Source organism: Oreochromis aureus, linkage group 9 (genome assembly GCF_013358895.1).
Source record: "Oreochromis aureus strain Israel breed Guangdong linkage group 9, ZZ_aureus, whole genome shotgun sequence".
NCBI classification, from domain to species: domain Eukaryota; kingdom Metazoa; phylum Chordata; class Actinopteri; order Cichliformes; family Cichlidae; genus Oreochromis; species Oreochromis aureus.
In genome coordinates, this window is record NC_052950.1 from 7,330,621 (window position 1) to 7,344,062 (window position 13,442).

General features: G+C 42.2%; 1 protein-coding gene across 1 annotated transcript; it reads right to left on the bottom strand.

Annotated features, from left to right (window-relative positions):
- Positions 1-8,586: 8,586 nt before the first annotated feature.
- On the bottom strand, positions 8,587-13,173 carry bambia (BMP and activin membrane-bound inhibitor (Xenopus laevis) homolog a). The gene is made up of 3 exons (XM_031749087.2): positions 12,621-13,173; positions 10,552-10,830; positions 8,587-9,707 (listed from the first exon to the last, which is right to left on the bottom strand). The coding sequence occupies exons 1-3, from the start codon at positions 12,694-12,696 to the stop codon at positions 9,292-9,294; spliced, it is 771 nt and encodes a 256-aa protein (XP_031604947.1). The 5' UTR covers positions 12,697-13,173; the 3' UTR covers positions 8,587-9,291.
- Positions 13,174-13,442: the final 269 nt, after the last annotated feature.

Here is a 13,442-nt window from a genome sequence, read left to right on the forward strand (position 1 = left end):
TGTCAAAATACACGTCAGAGCATTTTTCCTCAACATGTTGGACAGCTCACTCTGACAACGCCAGAATAAACACTAGATGAAGAGGGAGTGGTAAAATATGTTTAGATACACAGTCGGCCCGCAGTATTTGGTCTGAAAGATAATGACATTTATCAAACTGAGTTACAGTAGATGAACCTTTCTACAAGCCTTTAAAGTTGGTTACAAGTGATTTAGGTCTGAAAGAAAAACAGCACTTTAACGTGTTTCTCTGTAAAACTGCAGCTTTGTGAGCTACAAACCAGACTTGTCCTCCAAATTGAGGGTGAAAATTACACCTAGACACCTGATAATAAACAACTCTTATGAAAATGACAAATCTTGGCAGCATAGCTTTAAACTTTTAATTAGCCTCATATTTTAATGAGCATACAATGATATCATGTGTGTCCTTTGAAAGGGGTGTGGTGCATTGCACAAAGCTTCAATTCGTTGAATCTGAGCTGTATCGGCATTTTGGCAAATATATACTGCCATACTAAAAGATTCACATCTGTCTTTGGAGAGCCTAATGTACCAAAACTGGCTTCAATTCACTTACCAGCAAGTTGGATCTAGAAGACTGATGCAGTTATTGCTTGTAGATGAAAAAGTTATGTTATTTAATTTTACAATTTACCATGTGATAGATTAAATTAAACAACACCGATGTCCTTTTGTTTTTCCTACGAGGAGGTCAGTTTTGTTCATAAAACGCCTTCCACGATGGCACCTGAGTTAATCAAAACAGAACAGAACCTTTATTGGGCATACTGGAAGATATATGTTCTAGACCCACGGTCCCCAACCCCCGGGCCTCGGACCGGTACCGGTCCGTGAGTCGTTTGGTACCGGGCCGCGAGAGTTGAGGCTCAGGTGTAAAATGTATGGTTTTCAGGGTTTATTTCAGTTTTAAGCGTTATTTTATTATCGTTTTTATCGTTAACTCTGTTTTCCTGGGTCTTTTCACGTGTGTTATGAATAAATCTTCTTTTTTTCGGTACCGGCACTAGTTTTATTTTGTTGTATTTATGCGCGACACCTTATTGCCGGTCCGTGAAAATATTGTCGGGCATAAACCGGTCCGTGGCGAAAAAAAGGTTGGGGACCGCTGTTCTAGACTACTGCAGCTCATTTGATGAGTAAAAACTAAATGAATACCATAAATGCATGATGCAATTTATTCTTACAAAGTTAGTTTACTACACTCAAAACCCTATAAAACCTTAAAAACTGGAATAGGGTTTATAATCTTGGACCTGTCACTCAAGAACTTTAAGGAAACTGCCTATCACTGCGTGAAGGTTACGGTTTTGGGGCTGCAGCTCTTAAGGGCCACAGTAAATCTGGACTTCACCATCTCGCAAACTCTTCTTGTAAAAACAGGAAATTCAAAGAGTGAGAGTTTGCCCCTATTAGAAAATCAGCATAGTGTAGCTTTGCTTAGCTTAGTTTATATTAGCTAAAGGCAGTTAAAGGAGGCAAAAGTTTGTCTAAAATTTGAAAAGTAACAGTATCTGCTTACCACCATAAACTGAACTACTTAAAAACTGTATCTTGTGTAATTTCTACTGATTGTCTATGTCAACAGTGCTCGAGCCAGTCACTGCACCCTGCCAGAAAACAGTCCAACACAAAGCCACTTATTCCTTAAAGCAGGGGTGCCCAATCCCAGTCCTCGAGAGCTACTGCCCTGCAGCTTTTAGATGCGTCCTTGTTCCAGCACACCTGAATCAAATGAATGGCTCGTTATCAGGCCTTTGCCAGACTTGATGGCATGCCGAATTGGTAATCCAACTATTTGATTCAGCTGTGTTGGAGTAGGGATGCATCTAAAAGCTGCAGGACAGTAGCTCTCGAGGACTGGGATTGGGCACCCCTGCCTTAAAGGATTAAAGGTTTTGGCCTTGTGTGGAACGATGCCGAATGCGCTCTGTGAAAACTATCACAGTAAATTCTTTCAGTCCGTCAGTTGAGCAGTGACTGATGGACTCCTGGTTAAAAAAAACTACAGAATGCTTTTACCAAGATTTGACAGTTATTTCTTTCTTGTCACTTTTTCCACTGTGAACATACCTGCTGATACATGGGGGGATCTTTGAATATAAGTTCCTGCAGTCTGTATGGGATTAGAATTTAAACTTTCATCGCTAACACCAGCTTTAAAGTACAAACTCTGGAAGAATCTATGTCACCAACCGCATGTTATTTTAGACCACTTCCTAAACTGATATTGGTTTTTAGCCCTGCTCACACAGAGATGTTGTCAAAGAGACACAAGCTTCTCTGCTTTCAGCCCAGTAATCCCTGGGATCTACACTCACAATGAACACACATCAGAGCCAGCCAGCTAGCATCAAATCCCAAGGGTATGTGCTGCCAGCTCAAGGTGCACATCTCTGTTAGGTAGAGAAAGCTGGTCCGGTGCCAAGCCAAAAGGCTTTATGGGAGCCATTTTTGTCGGTCCTCGGCACGCACGCAAGCTTTAGGAAGTTGCCACACCTCTGGGATGTCCTTGTTCCTGATTCATGTTACCATGCTGCGGTTGCACAAGGTACTTCTCTTATAATCAAACTCACAAAGATTTTGAAAACGTACAGGATTCTAACTTTTAATTTGCTAAAATTCTTCTCTGAGCAGCAGATGTATAGTTATAGTTTAGCAGCCATATTTCTTTATTTTTTGGCGTTTCCTTTCAAGCTATGTTAATCATTACATAATATTAAAAGCTTGGGCAGTAATTTATTTTTCTTATATATTTCAGAATCAGTAGAAAGGAGTAAAGTGAGTTAAACAGTGGGTTTCTATGTGCTAAGTTGGTAGCATGTATGACTACCTTGCTTACTCATGATTAAGCTAGCTTACTTCACAATTACTTCCAAGCTTAGAAGTATTTCTTAGTAGTAGCCTATTGTTAGTGGGTTATGGATATTTTTTTAAAGAATATTTTACGGCTTTGGCGCAACTCTTGAAAATTACTGTTTAAGGTAGTATTACACTCAGCCAACCCACTAGCATTCCTAAATCTTTCATCAAACAATAATTAAAACTAAAAAACTACCATACACAAAATAAATGTGACCTAGATTTTCAGTTTTTTAGGCTCATCAGCTCAGTGGGGCTGTGTTTCAAAATAAAATAACTGTGTGTTTGTCCACTTTTAATTACCTTTAGCACTTCTTTAATCAGCAAAAAAATCATCCTGACATGCAAATGTGCTTTCGCTTTCATAACCAAAGGGCTTTTCTGAGTGACTGGTATCCATGAATGATGCTGTGTCATTGAGAGGAAGGTTGCATTGTTCGGCCATCTGTCTTCAGGGGCCCTCAGCTGACAGACGGGCCAGTGAGACACCTCAGCTGAACAAGAAGCCACATTAATGGTCGAGTATCTAAAGGAGCGCACGAGTAGCTGACCGTTCAAGGACCAATGTTTGCAGATATGCCTTTGAGTGTGTGCTCATTAGCCATTTTGTTTGTGGTTTCTTCATAGTCTTGGCTGGAAATCCTTCTTTTAGGAACATAAACCTTTTTTTTTTCTTTCTTTCTTGTTTTTTTGCTATTTGCAGAGTGCGACATTTAACTTCAAGAAGCCCGCTCTGTCCTGTAAACATTCCCAACATTATTATTTTCCTTTTGGGGCAGATTTATATCTAAATGTTAACAACACACTGGGGTAAATGTTTAGATGGGGCGGAGGAGCTCTAAAGCTGTAGCTTTATCCACTGGAAGGAAATGAATTGGCTAAATATTTAGATCACATCTTATTCCAGCGGATGTCTGTCACCGCAGACGATGATTTGTCTCTGCGGTCATGCACATTTTTCAATTAAAAATGACATTTTTTTAAAAAAAAATTTGTCTTATGGAATTGCAAGTTGTGTTTATTTTCCGGAATGTCTCTATTTGTTTGTGGTTGGGAAATGGTAAACAGCCTTCAAGTATCAGTGATATGATTTAGACCGCAGCTACTTTGCAGTGGAGCCTTTGCAGAGGCTGCTTCGGTATCTTATAGAAGCTTTATTGTTGCTTCTGTTGAGTATGAAAAACCTGTTGTATGATGGTATGTAAGGGCTGAAGCACCTGCTTGTTTTCATGTCCTGAACATCAGCAGAATCAGATGCTTAGATCATTAATTAATCAAGTGTTTTAGGCCAAAACAAAGAAAAGCTGAAGCTTGATTGATCTTAAATGCAGGGTTTTGATTTAGACTTCATCGTGTACATAAAAACTCTATGGGAACATTTTTTGGAAATCTTTAAATTATCTGTAGACTGTATAAAAAGCTCCAGACTTGGACTGGGGATATTGTTTGGCAGTTTGGCTGAGGAACTTCAAATCTCAGCCAATATCCTATGTGACAGAGGCAGACCCTGAAGTCCCAGGGGGAAAACATCAGCTAGGGTAGTTGAGAAGCTTCCTGAAGGCAGGGTACTACCAGTGTCTTGGCTGACACACCTCTTTAATGTCACTTGGACGTATAAGACAGTGTCTGTGAAGTGGCACACTGTGGTAGTGGTGGTAGTTTCCATTTTAAAAAGGGGGACCTGGGGGTGTGCTCTGGGGTATTGTACTGTTCAGCCTCAGAATAGGGGGCTTTGTCTGATCCTTGAACCTTGGATTTGGGTGGAGCAATGAGGATTGTGTCTTGGCCGTTAAACAGTGGACCAGATCTTAACCCTTGCAGGACATCTGGAGGAATCGTGGGAATTTCACTATCCTGTCTGTAGGATCAGGGTTAAATTGTTCTCTGTAAAAGTAAATGTTCAGGACTTCCAGTCAGCAGAAGCATATGCAGAAAATGGACAAAACTCAGTTATGAGCTCACATGAGAAAACGCGAGAGCCTCATCAAGCGAGGTAGACCCTTGGACCTAGAAGTAATCACTGTGTCATCACTCGGCAAGCAGATGGTTTGCTGACTCATTGTTTTAAAGCTTCAGGTGCTGCTGCTTTTTCAAGAATGTTCATCTTGTGCGAGGGCTGCATGACAATTTGTACTCGTATGGCAATCCCAAAGTAGCCACTTTATATGGGACCATTACATAAACAATGAACATATTAGCTAATACATGACATAAACCTAGCTAATGAGACCATAAACTTGCTGTCGAAATCTTTAGCAAGGTCACACATTAAAGGAACAGTAGGGTCATTGTTTTGCAACTACAGGATTTGTCCCCTTGCTAGGATCGGGAGAAGACAAGTTTAAGGCACCTCCACAGTTTATCTTCACTTTTCAGACTAGGGTGTTGTATCCATCTCTTTAGGGCTACCATAATACATGTTGCCAAGGGTAATGTTAGTAATGCCATTAAAAAAAGGGGAGTCCGCAGTTTTTTCTGAAAATTGCTCTATGCAACTGTCATTTGCCACCTTGAAATTTACGTTTCAGGGCAGAAAGTAGCTTTTACATGAGGCAGGAGTTATGGAAGCGAACAGATGTGTAGCATAACAGGATACTAGAGGACCATAATTTGTTTTGGATTTTTTTTTTTTTTTATTATCAGCTATGGCCATCAATTTGTTTGGCATGATTACCTTAAAACATCAATTGCGTGTGTTCCACCTGTGGATCAGGTAGGCAGCAGAAAACACAGTGATCTGAGGATATGGAGTGAAGAAAACCAAGGAAAAAAACAGGATCCTTCTAAAACAAGGGTTTAAAACAGGGCTTGTTACGAACCCCGGGAGGCACGCAACCATCGCCACGCACAGGTGTTAACAGGTTCCACGTGTGTTTACACTTCATATATTGTTCCACACGTCGCTGCTGCCACAGTAGGCATAAGGCTTTCCGGGATGCAGAGGCGGTGGTTCACACATTTCAGATTGTTAACCCTGCAGCAGGAAGGCAGCCCACCTGAGGATGGAGAATATTCAGGAGGTGGCATTTAAGATAAAAAGGGAAGGACGGTGAGATTTTCTGCTGGAAGCTGGCAACAACGTCATGGTGGCGGTTGTACTGGTGTCGGCACTGGGGGCCAGCTTGAAGTCGTTTCCAAACAAATTGGGGCTCTTTTGATGCGGGCCAGTCGGCCACCTCATTAAATTTGCATGTGAATGCAGACAGCTTGACCGCCTAGCGCTGCACAAAAAGGCCGATGCTAATGACCATGCCTGTGTATGCCTCGTACTGTGGAAGCTGGAGCTGTGTGTGTGCATGTAATTAATTCCCAATGCTGCCAGATGCACAAAAGGGGAGTCCACTTGCTTACCCTCCTTTAAGGCTTACCTGAGGTGATTTCCTAACCTTCCTGTGGCCACCTGACACCCATGGGTGAGGCAGCAAAGTGGGATCAAGCTAAAGAAAACAGCAGTCACATTAGGCAGGCCAGGCAAAGGACATTGTTATTATTACAAGGGTAATAGTCCTGGGGGAGGCCCTGAGCATGGGCTGAGCCTCGCTAATGCAAGCTGCCGTTAAGTGGTTAGCTGCTAATAGTGTTTTCCTGTCCTCCTAATGGAAAGAAACAAGGGTCAGTGCTCAACACACACACACAAACTTTTTAGCCAAGCGGACCTCCACTTTCAAAATACTTACAGGATGTCTTAATTGCGTTGCTGTGGTAACAGGAGAGCGACCACAAGGGTGTGAACTTTTCAACCTGAGCGTCTCCTGTCATCCTCCAGCGTGACACATGTGGCGCATAATACACAGCCTGTTGTAAGTTCCCATCGCGATCACTGCCACATTTGGACTTTTGGACTGTGGCTCCTTTCAGTTTGCATCCACGTTCTGCAAGAGTTGAGCAGAAAGGCTGCCCTTCCACAACAGCCCAGATACTTTGTGACAGTGTCACACGTGGCATCGCAGTCCCTTCAAAAAAAATGGTAAATGGCCTGTATTTGTATAGCGCTTTACTAGTCCCTAAGGACCCCAAAGCGCTTTACACATTCCAGTCATCCACCCATTCACACACACATTCACACACTGGTGATGGCAAGCTACATTGTAGCCACAGCCACCCTGGGGCGCACTGACAGAGGCGAGGCTGCCGGACACAAGGGCTTTTATTCTGAAAGGGCAGGAGTGGAAACTAATTAAATATACTTACTCATGTATTGTAAATAACTGGATTTCTATTTTATGCTATCCAGTGCTTCGCAAAGACATGTTGCAATTTCTGTTTAGGGATGTGCTTCTGGAGCCTGCGCTAACTCCAGGCACAGTCAGCAAATTTATGTGAAACTGTATGTTCAGTAACATTTAAAACATGTAAAATTTTAAATGCATGTGCTGTATTTAAAACCATTGCCAGTGGTTAACCTCTTCCATTATGTTCTGCTACATGCTGTTTTGTGAGCATTAAAATCAATCAAGAGCCAGGTCACTTAAATTACTAAAATAAAAAGAAAAGTCACATTTCTAATGTAGTTGCTATATAATGCTTATAGCACGCTGTCACAGTTTTAACTGAATTGGATTTGTTGTTGTATTGGGGTCCTTGGTAGAGACCTGAATCCTGGACAGGATCTTTCTAAAATTAAGTTACTCTCCTTGGCACTCTTCTCTGCTCCTACGGGAACTTATTAGGAAAGTTATTTTAACTTTAAACTTTTAATTTCACTGGCCATTGGGAGATAAAAATATGTACAAGTCAAATCTGGCAACCACTTAAAAAGTCTGATCACTGCACCACAAATGAATGTTTTCAAAAGCCATTTCACCCCTAGAATTATACTTCTCCCAAAATCTTTGTTATTGTGGACATCTCCCATAGATCAGGCTTCCTTGAGTGCTGCCTCTTTCTCTCTCCTATGTTTCTGTTCCAAACTAAGAACTTTGCTGAACAGCACGTTGTAATTTGGGTGAACCAACCTTTTAACAACAAGGAATAACTATTGTTTTTTGTTTTTAAAAAAAATAATAATCCTGCAAAGCCAAAGATTAATATGCCGCAAGTATATTTCTGAGTTTCCATCCACTGCTTGTCTGTTGTTTCCTACTAAAGACATACGTATTGACATTTTTGTTTCAGAACAGCTGGACTCTGTAGTTTCAATAAGTATCACAAAGAAGAGAAAAGATTTTTGTTAGGGTTAGGCTAACCCATCTTCAGCGGTTAACTGATACACCTTTGGTGCTCTGGTGAGCATTTGTAGCAGCAGGACTAAACGTGTAGGAGTGACTTTGTGCTTCAATATTGCAATCCCTCCTCACTGACACTCTGCTGAACACAGACGGGGGAACTTGGGTGACTCTTACTGGCATTTAGAGTGGAGTATAGAAGAAAAACAAAAAACAAAAACAGCTTTACTACTTCCTGTGTGAAGAGGGAGTTATATGAAGCTGAAAACCTGACCTCTGCTGAGGGTTCAGGAATAACTGAGATAGATAGCAGCTTTATGGTAAAATAAGACTTTACTGTTAGCTCCATTAGATACACACACGCACACACACACACACACACACACACAAACACAAAGGCCACCCTAGCGCATGCTTTTAACAAGATCTGATAGTCACTAAAAACTTCACAACAGCCCCAGCAGTGTGTCTGTAAAGTTCACGGATGGTACATTTCAAAGCTGAATACGTAGCAAAAACAGAAGCGTGAATCAGGAAATAAATAAAAAGTCACTTTTAATGGAAGTTCTTTCACACTCAATCAAGCTTATAGTCTGATCACAGAGAGAGATGTTGGACATTCACCCAGAATAAGACACACGCCGGTCAGTTTTATCAGACAAAAATATATATATTTAGAATCTTTACATTAAGCTTGAATCATGAAACATACACAGAGGAGTGCGCACACCTACAGTCAAACACTGATTTTTTTTTTTTTTTTTACTCCTCACACAAGTCCTTTTATTTTGTACCCTGGTGTCAGTGTTGAATTGTTGTCTTAAGCAATGATGTTTTTTTTGTTGCTGTTGTTGTTTCTTTTTTACAAATGTGCAAATAAGACAGATTTGGAATCCTTCAGCGCTCAGTGTAAAAATAAAACAGTCCAGGATCCTAGGGAGCGGTGACAGAGCTCTCACTCTACCTCAGCCCTGCCCTCTCAAGTTTAAATACAGCTCCTCATTGCTTCGCCTTTCATTTTCAAGTAAAGTGCTCCTCTAGCAAAAACCACAAGGCATGAGATCAGTCTCGTATTTTTTCGCCAATGGTTAAAAAACAAAACAAAATGAAAAACAACACAACAGTCCAAAGGACGAAAAACGTGGGAATGTCTTTTTAAAGTACAAAAGAGCCAAAGCCAACGATTGAGAGGCAGTCCTGGCTGTTTGTTGGAGGTGTCAGTCATTCAGTTCCCAGCAGGAAGTCATACAAACTCCAGCTTGCCGTGGCCACTGTACATCCCCCAGTGCACCAGAGACAGGATCTTGTCGTTGCCTAGGTCAGCCTGCCTCATCTTGTCGCAGGTCAGACAGCAGTTCTCGTGGCCCGTCACAGGTACCATGCACTCCAGGTCCAGCTTGGCCACGTGTCCCTTCTTGGTGTGGTGGCCGTGGAAGCTGTAATGGAGCCGCGACAGCATCTGCTGCCGCTGGTCCTGCAGCCGCTTGTTCTCACTGCGCAGCATCCGTAACGCCAGCATGATGAGCAGGACCAGGATGAGACCGCCAGCGATCGGCACAGCGATCACAGCTGCACGGAACCACACTTCTTTGGCTGAGGTCAGCTCCTGAACCCGAGTCACCAGGTTCCTGTTGTTGCCGTCTGGCTGGTAGCGGCCATCTGCACACACGCATGGAAAAATAAAATAAAATAAAATCATCTGGTTAAATGCATGCTCATATGGTTTCCACTGCTCCATAGAGCCTGGTCTTAAAGCAAGTGATTATGTTTGAACTGCTGTTTGGAGCTTAATGAGAAGGAGCTGCTCTACTCGCCAGTCATGCCAGTAAAGTAACCGCAAAGAGGGAAAATAAGACAGACAGACAGACGCGAACGCACAAGTGAGAAAGGCCAGCAGGGGCAAAAACAAATGAGTCACCTTGTCCCGAACTGAGAGCCAAAAATTAATTTGACCTAATAAACTATAGTCTGCTGTGCTCGGGTTCACACAGGAGAGCTGCCGTCCTTCCTCTCTGACTCTTCGCGCACCTTTTCATGACTCTATAAGCTGATGTTTCTGCCCAACATGCATATTCATTCTATGAGGCACATTCCTGCTCAGTGGGAAAATTACATGGTGCACATATAATAAAAAAAAAAGAAAAAAAGAAAAAGATTATATCTGATCTCTTTCCAAGTGCTTAAAGGTAAACGGGCTGCTCCCTGCCTTCCCAGGCACAGAGCTGGAACCCATTAAAAGTCAAACCAAAGTTCTATTAAGCTTGGGGGGGCAGAAAGAGGGCAAGGGTGGTCTGAATATCCATAAACATCAAGTGTTTAAAGAACCTTAGAGCTCAATGTATTGCTCCTGGAACTAGATGGAGGAAAACATGGGAGTATTTGCTGAAGAGGACTCGTAAAATCCCTCCACAGAGTGCCATCGTTTCTAAAAACGAAGGCTAGAGTCTAAAAACAAACATCCCGACAGCCAGTAGTTCAGCTCCGCTACCCTGTTCTCCCTTACCTGTCGAGTCTCTGGTGTGCGCCAGGTCATGTAGGCCCCTGTAGTTGCACATGTCATCGTGGCAGCACTCCAGCGTTGCCGCCCCGCTGAGAGCATCCAAGGCCCTTTGGCTGCTGCAGATGTCCGCAGCATTGGCAATGGGGTCTAAACACCCATGGGTGAGGGGAGAGTTGGCGTTGAGCGGGTCCAGCACCTTGGTGAAGCAGGCGTTCAGCTCTGATTTGCACATGTATCCGGTGGCCACACAGTGCGGCGCATCACAGTAGCACCTAATTTCTCCTAAAAGTGGGAAAAAAGGCAGCATTAGGGAAACCTGTGCTGACATTAATCCACTCAAGGTTTCAGAGTCACGATGGCTATTTTGTCTTTAACATCTAACCGTGTGAATATAAAACTCCTATATTTTGCAGCTGACTTTTTTTTATAAAACTTATGCCGGCTTGTATGAAAGACTATTTTACACCAACTGTAGTTCAACTTTTCCCATAGTGGTATACCCTGCTTTTATTTTTGAAATATTGCTCTAAAAGGATCTACTAAACCCTGCATTAAACAACCTGGTAACTTTTTGAAGAGATCACAGGATGTTCCAGATTTACTCTTTTTCTCTTTTTTTTTTACCTATTCACCTGTCACACCTTCATTTAAGAGCATCCTGTTTAAATGGTTCTTTTTCTCTGTATTCTAAAACAGGAACCACGTAGCTTGTAATTAGTGGGTTGTCTCAAACGTCAATTTCTTTCAACCTAAATGAAAATTAGTAAAGAGAGGAAGAGATTTTTCTTCTTTTTTTTTTTTTTTTTTTTAAACCTGCAAACTTTCTCCCCCATCCAAAGTTTGCATGCAAAATTGCCTGGGGGTATGGGTATGGGTGTGGTGGTTGGGTGCGGGAGCTCTGAGGTCCCATCTAAGGAGCTTCCAGCAACCTTATCATTAAGGCAACCTGCTCTTACACGGGCCCACTCATTACTTCATCCAGGGCTCCTTTCTCAAAACAGAAATCTGGGCCAAGGATCTGCCCGAACAAAACAGAACCACGGAAACATATATTTATCAACTTAGTTTGCCTTTGATGCCCTCTGTTACTGTTATTATTATAAGTATAAGGACCACTGCAGGACGACCAATGTGATTGTCACTTCACATACTGCGTGACTGCTTTATTTTGAGGAAAATTATCAGAGCTCCGCATATAAAGGCTTCCCTTAAGCTTTCATGTGCTGGACTCAGGAACAAAACCTGAAATGAGAGAGCTAAAAAGCCCGAAAGTCTGTGACTGCACCAACTTAGCAGCGCAGAAGCACATTCATCAGATCAGTGTTTTCCCTGTGAATGATTGGAGCGGTGGGGCCCAGGCAGGTCATTTGGAGAATATTTCATTAGAAAGGAGAGGCCCCTTTGTGGACTGAAGGGGGTAGTGGTGGTGGGGGGAGTACTGAAGCTTTTCTAGCCCTGCTAAGTCTCGTATGAATGGCAGCTTCAACATTAGTGGAGTTATTAAGTGTAGCCTAGCTGCTAAGAACTGTATTACACAGCTGAGGATTAATCAGTGTCTTACTATTATATTAACAACAATGTATAGAGGTTAGGTCTTATTAAAATTAGGTTTTAACTGAAAAAAAAAACAAAACAAGCTATTTCATGCCTTCAGAAAAAAACAATAATAATTAGGGCAGAGGTAGTTTTTGTGGTTTCCGCTGCTGTTATTAAGTTTTCTTTTCTTTTTTTTTTTTTTAAGGGGGTATGACTGAATAAAATTAACTGAAATTTGAAGACGACTGGAAGAATAATACGTTTATTACGAAAAAGACAGTAATAAACAAACACGTTTATGATTCCCTCATTGGTAAAGTACAACTTTATGACCAAATCCTAAATCATTTTCTTGCTAATTGTGACGGGGGGGTTTTCCCGCAAACACTGGCGCGAGCGCAAGCTGCCCCGCAGAAGCCTGGAGCCATCGACTGAGGGTTAACTTCAGCCTCGTTTTATCGCTTCAAAACACTGTTTATCCTCTTTTGAAGAAGCCAACAAACACGCTCTGTCCACGCAGCAAAGTCCACACGTACCTTTGGTCAGAAGAACGGCCATGGCACAGAGTTCCAATTGTAGCCAAATGGAAATGAAACTGGACTGGCGATCCATTTACACCAAATTACTGCGCAAGAAGAGTCCTCATATATCCAGTAGCAGCAGCAGAAGAGTCCGCTGGGCAGAGAGCAGCGCGAGAAAAAAAAAGATTTACATGAAGCTATGGCGAAACATTAAGCCTTCGTGGGGTCGGAACGCGGCAGCTCACGAGTCTGACTGGAACACCAAGGAAAAAGGGAAAAAAAAAACACCCCAAAATGTCTCCTCTCCCTCATGGAGCCACCGAGACCCTCGCGAATTTGTTACCGGAGCGCACAAAATACAGCAGCCTCTTCTTCAAGCGCAGAAACAAAAGAAAAGATATATACTCCGTTGAACAGAGTGAAACCGAGTCATAAAGTTGTCACTGCTGGTCTTCATCTGTCTCGCTCTGCAGCCGGTCACGTCGAAGCATCACTTTTGTATTCCACGACTGAGAAACAAACACTAAACACGGACAACTCCGCTGTGCCAAAGACTACAAGGGACAGGCACGATTGAGCAGAAATAGCTGTGGTCAGTCAGAGCTCCGCCCCCTCTAATCTGATTGGCCAGCCTACCGAGAAAGAAGTTAGTGATAGGACGTACAACAAAGCATCCGGTGGCTCTTTTCAAAATAAGGCAAAAAAAAAAGTATTTTAAAAAGGAAAGTGCTATAAAAAAGAGAATGAGAGAAATTAAGGTAAAAAAAAAAAAAATCTGTGAATAAATTCTATCTATAAATTACATGAAATGGGCACTAAACATAAAGCATGTTTTCT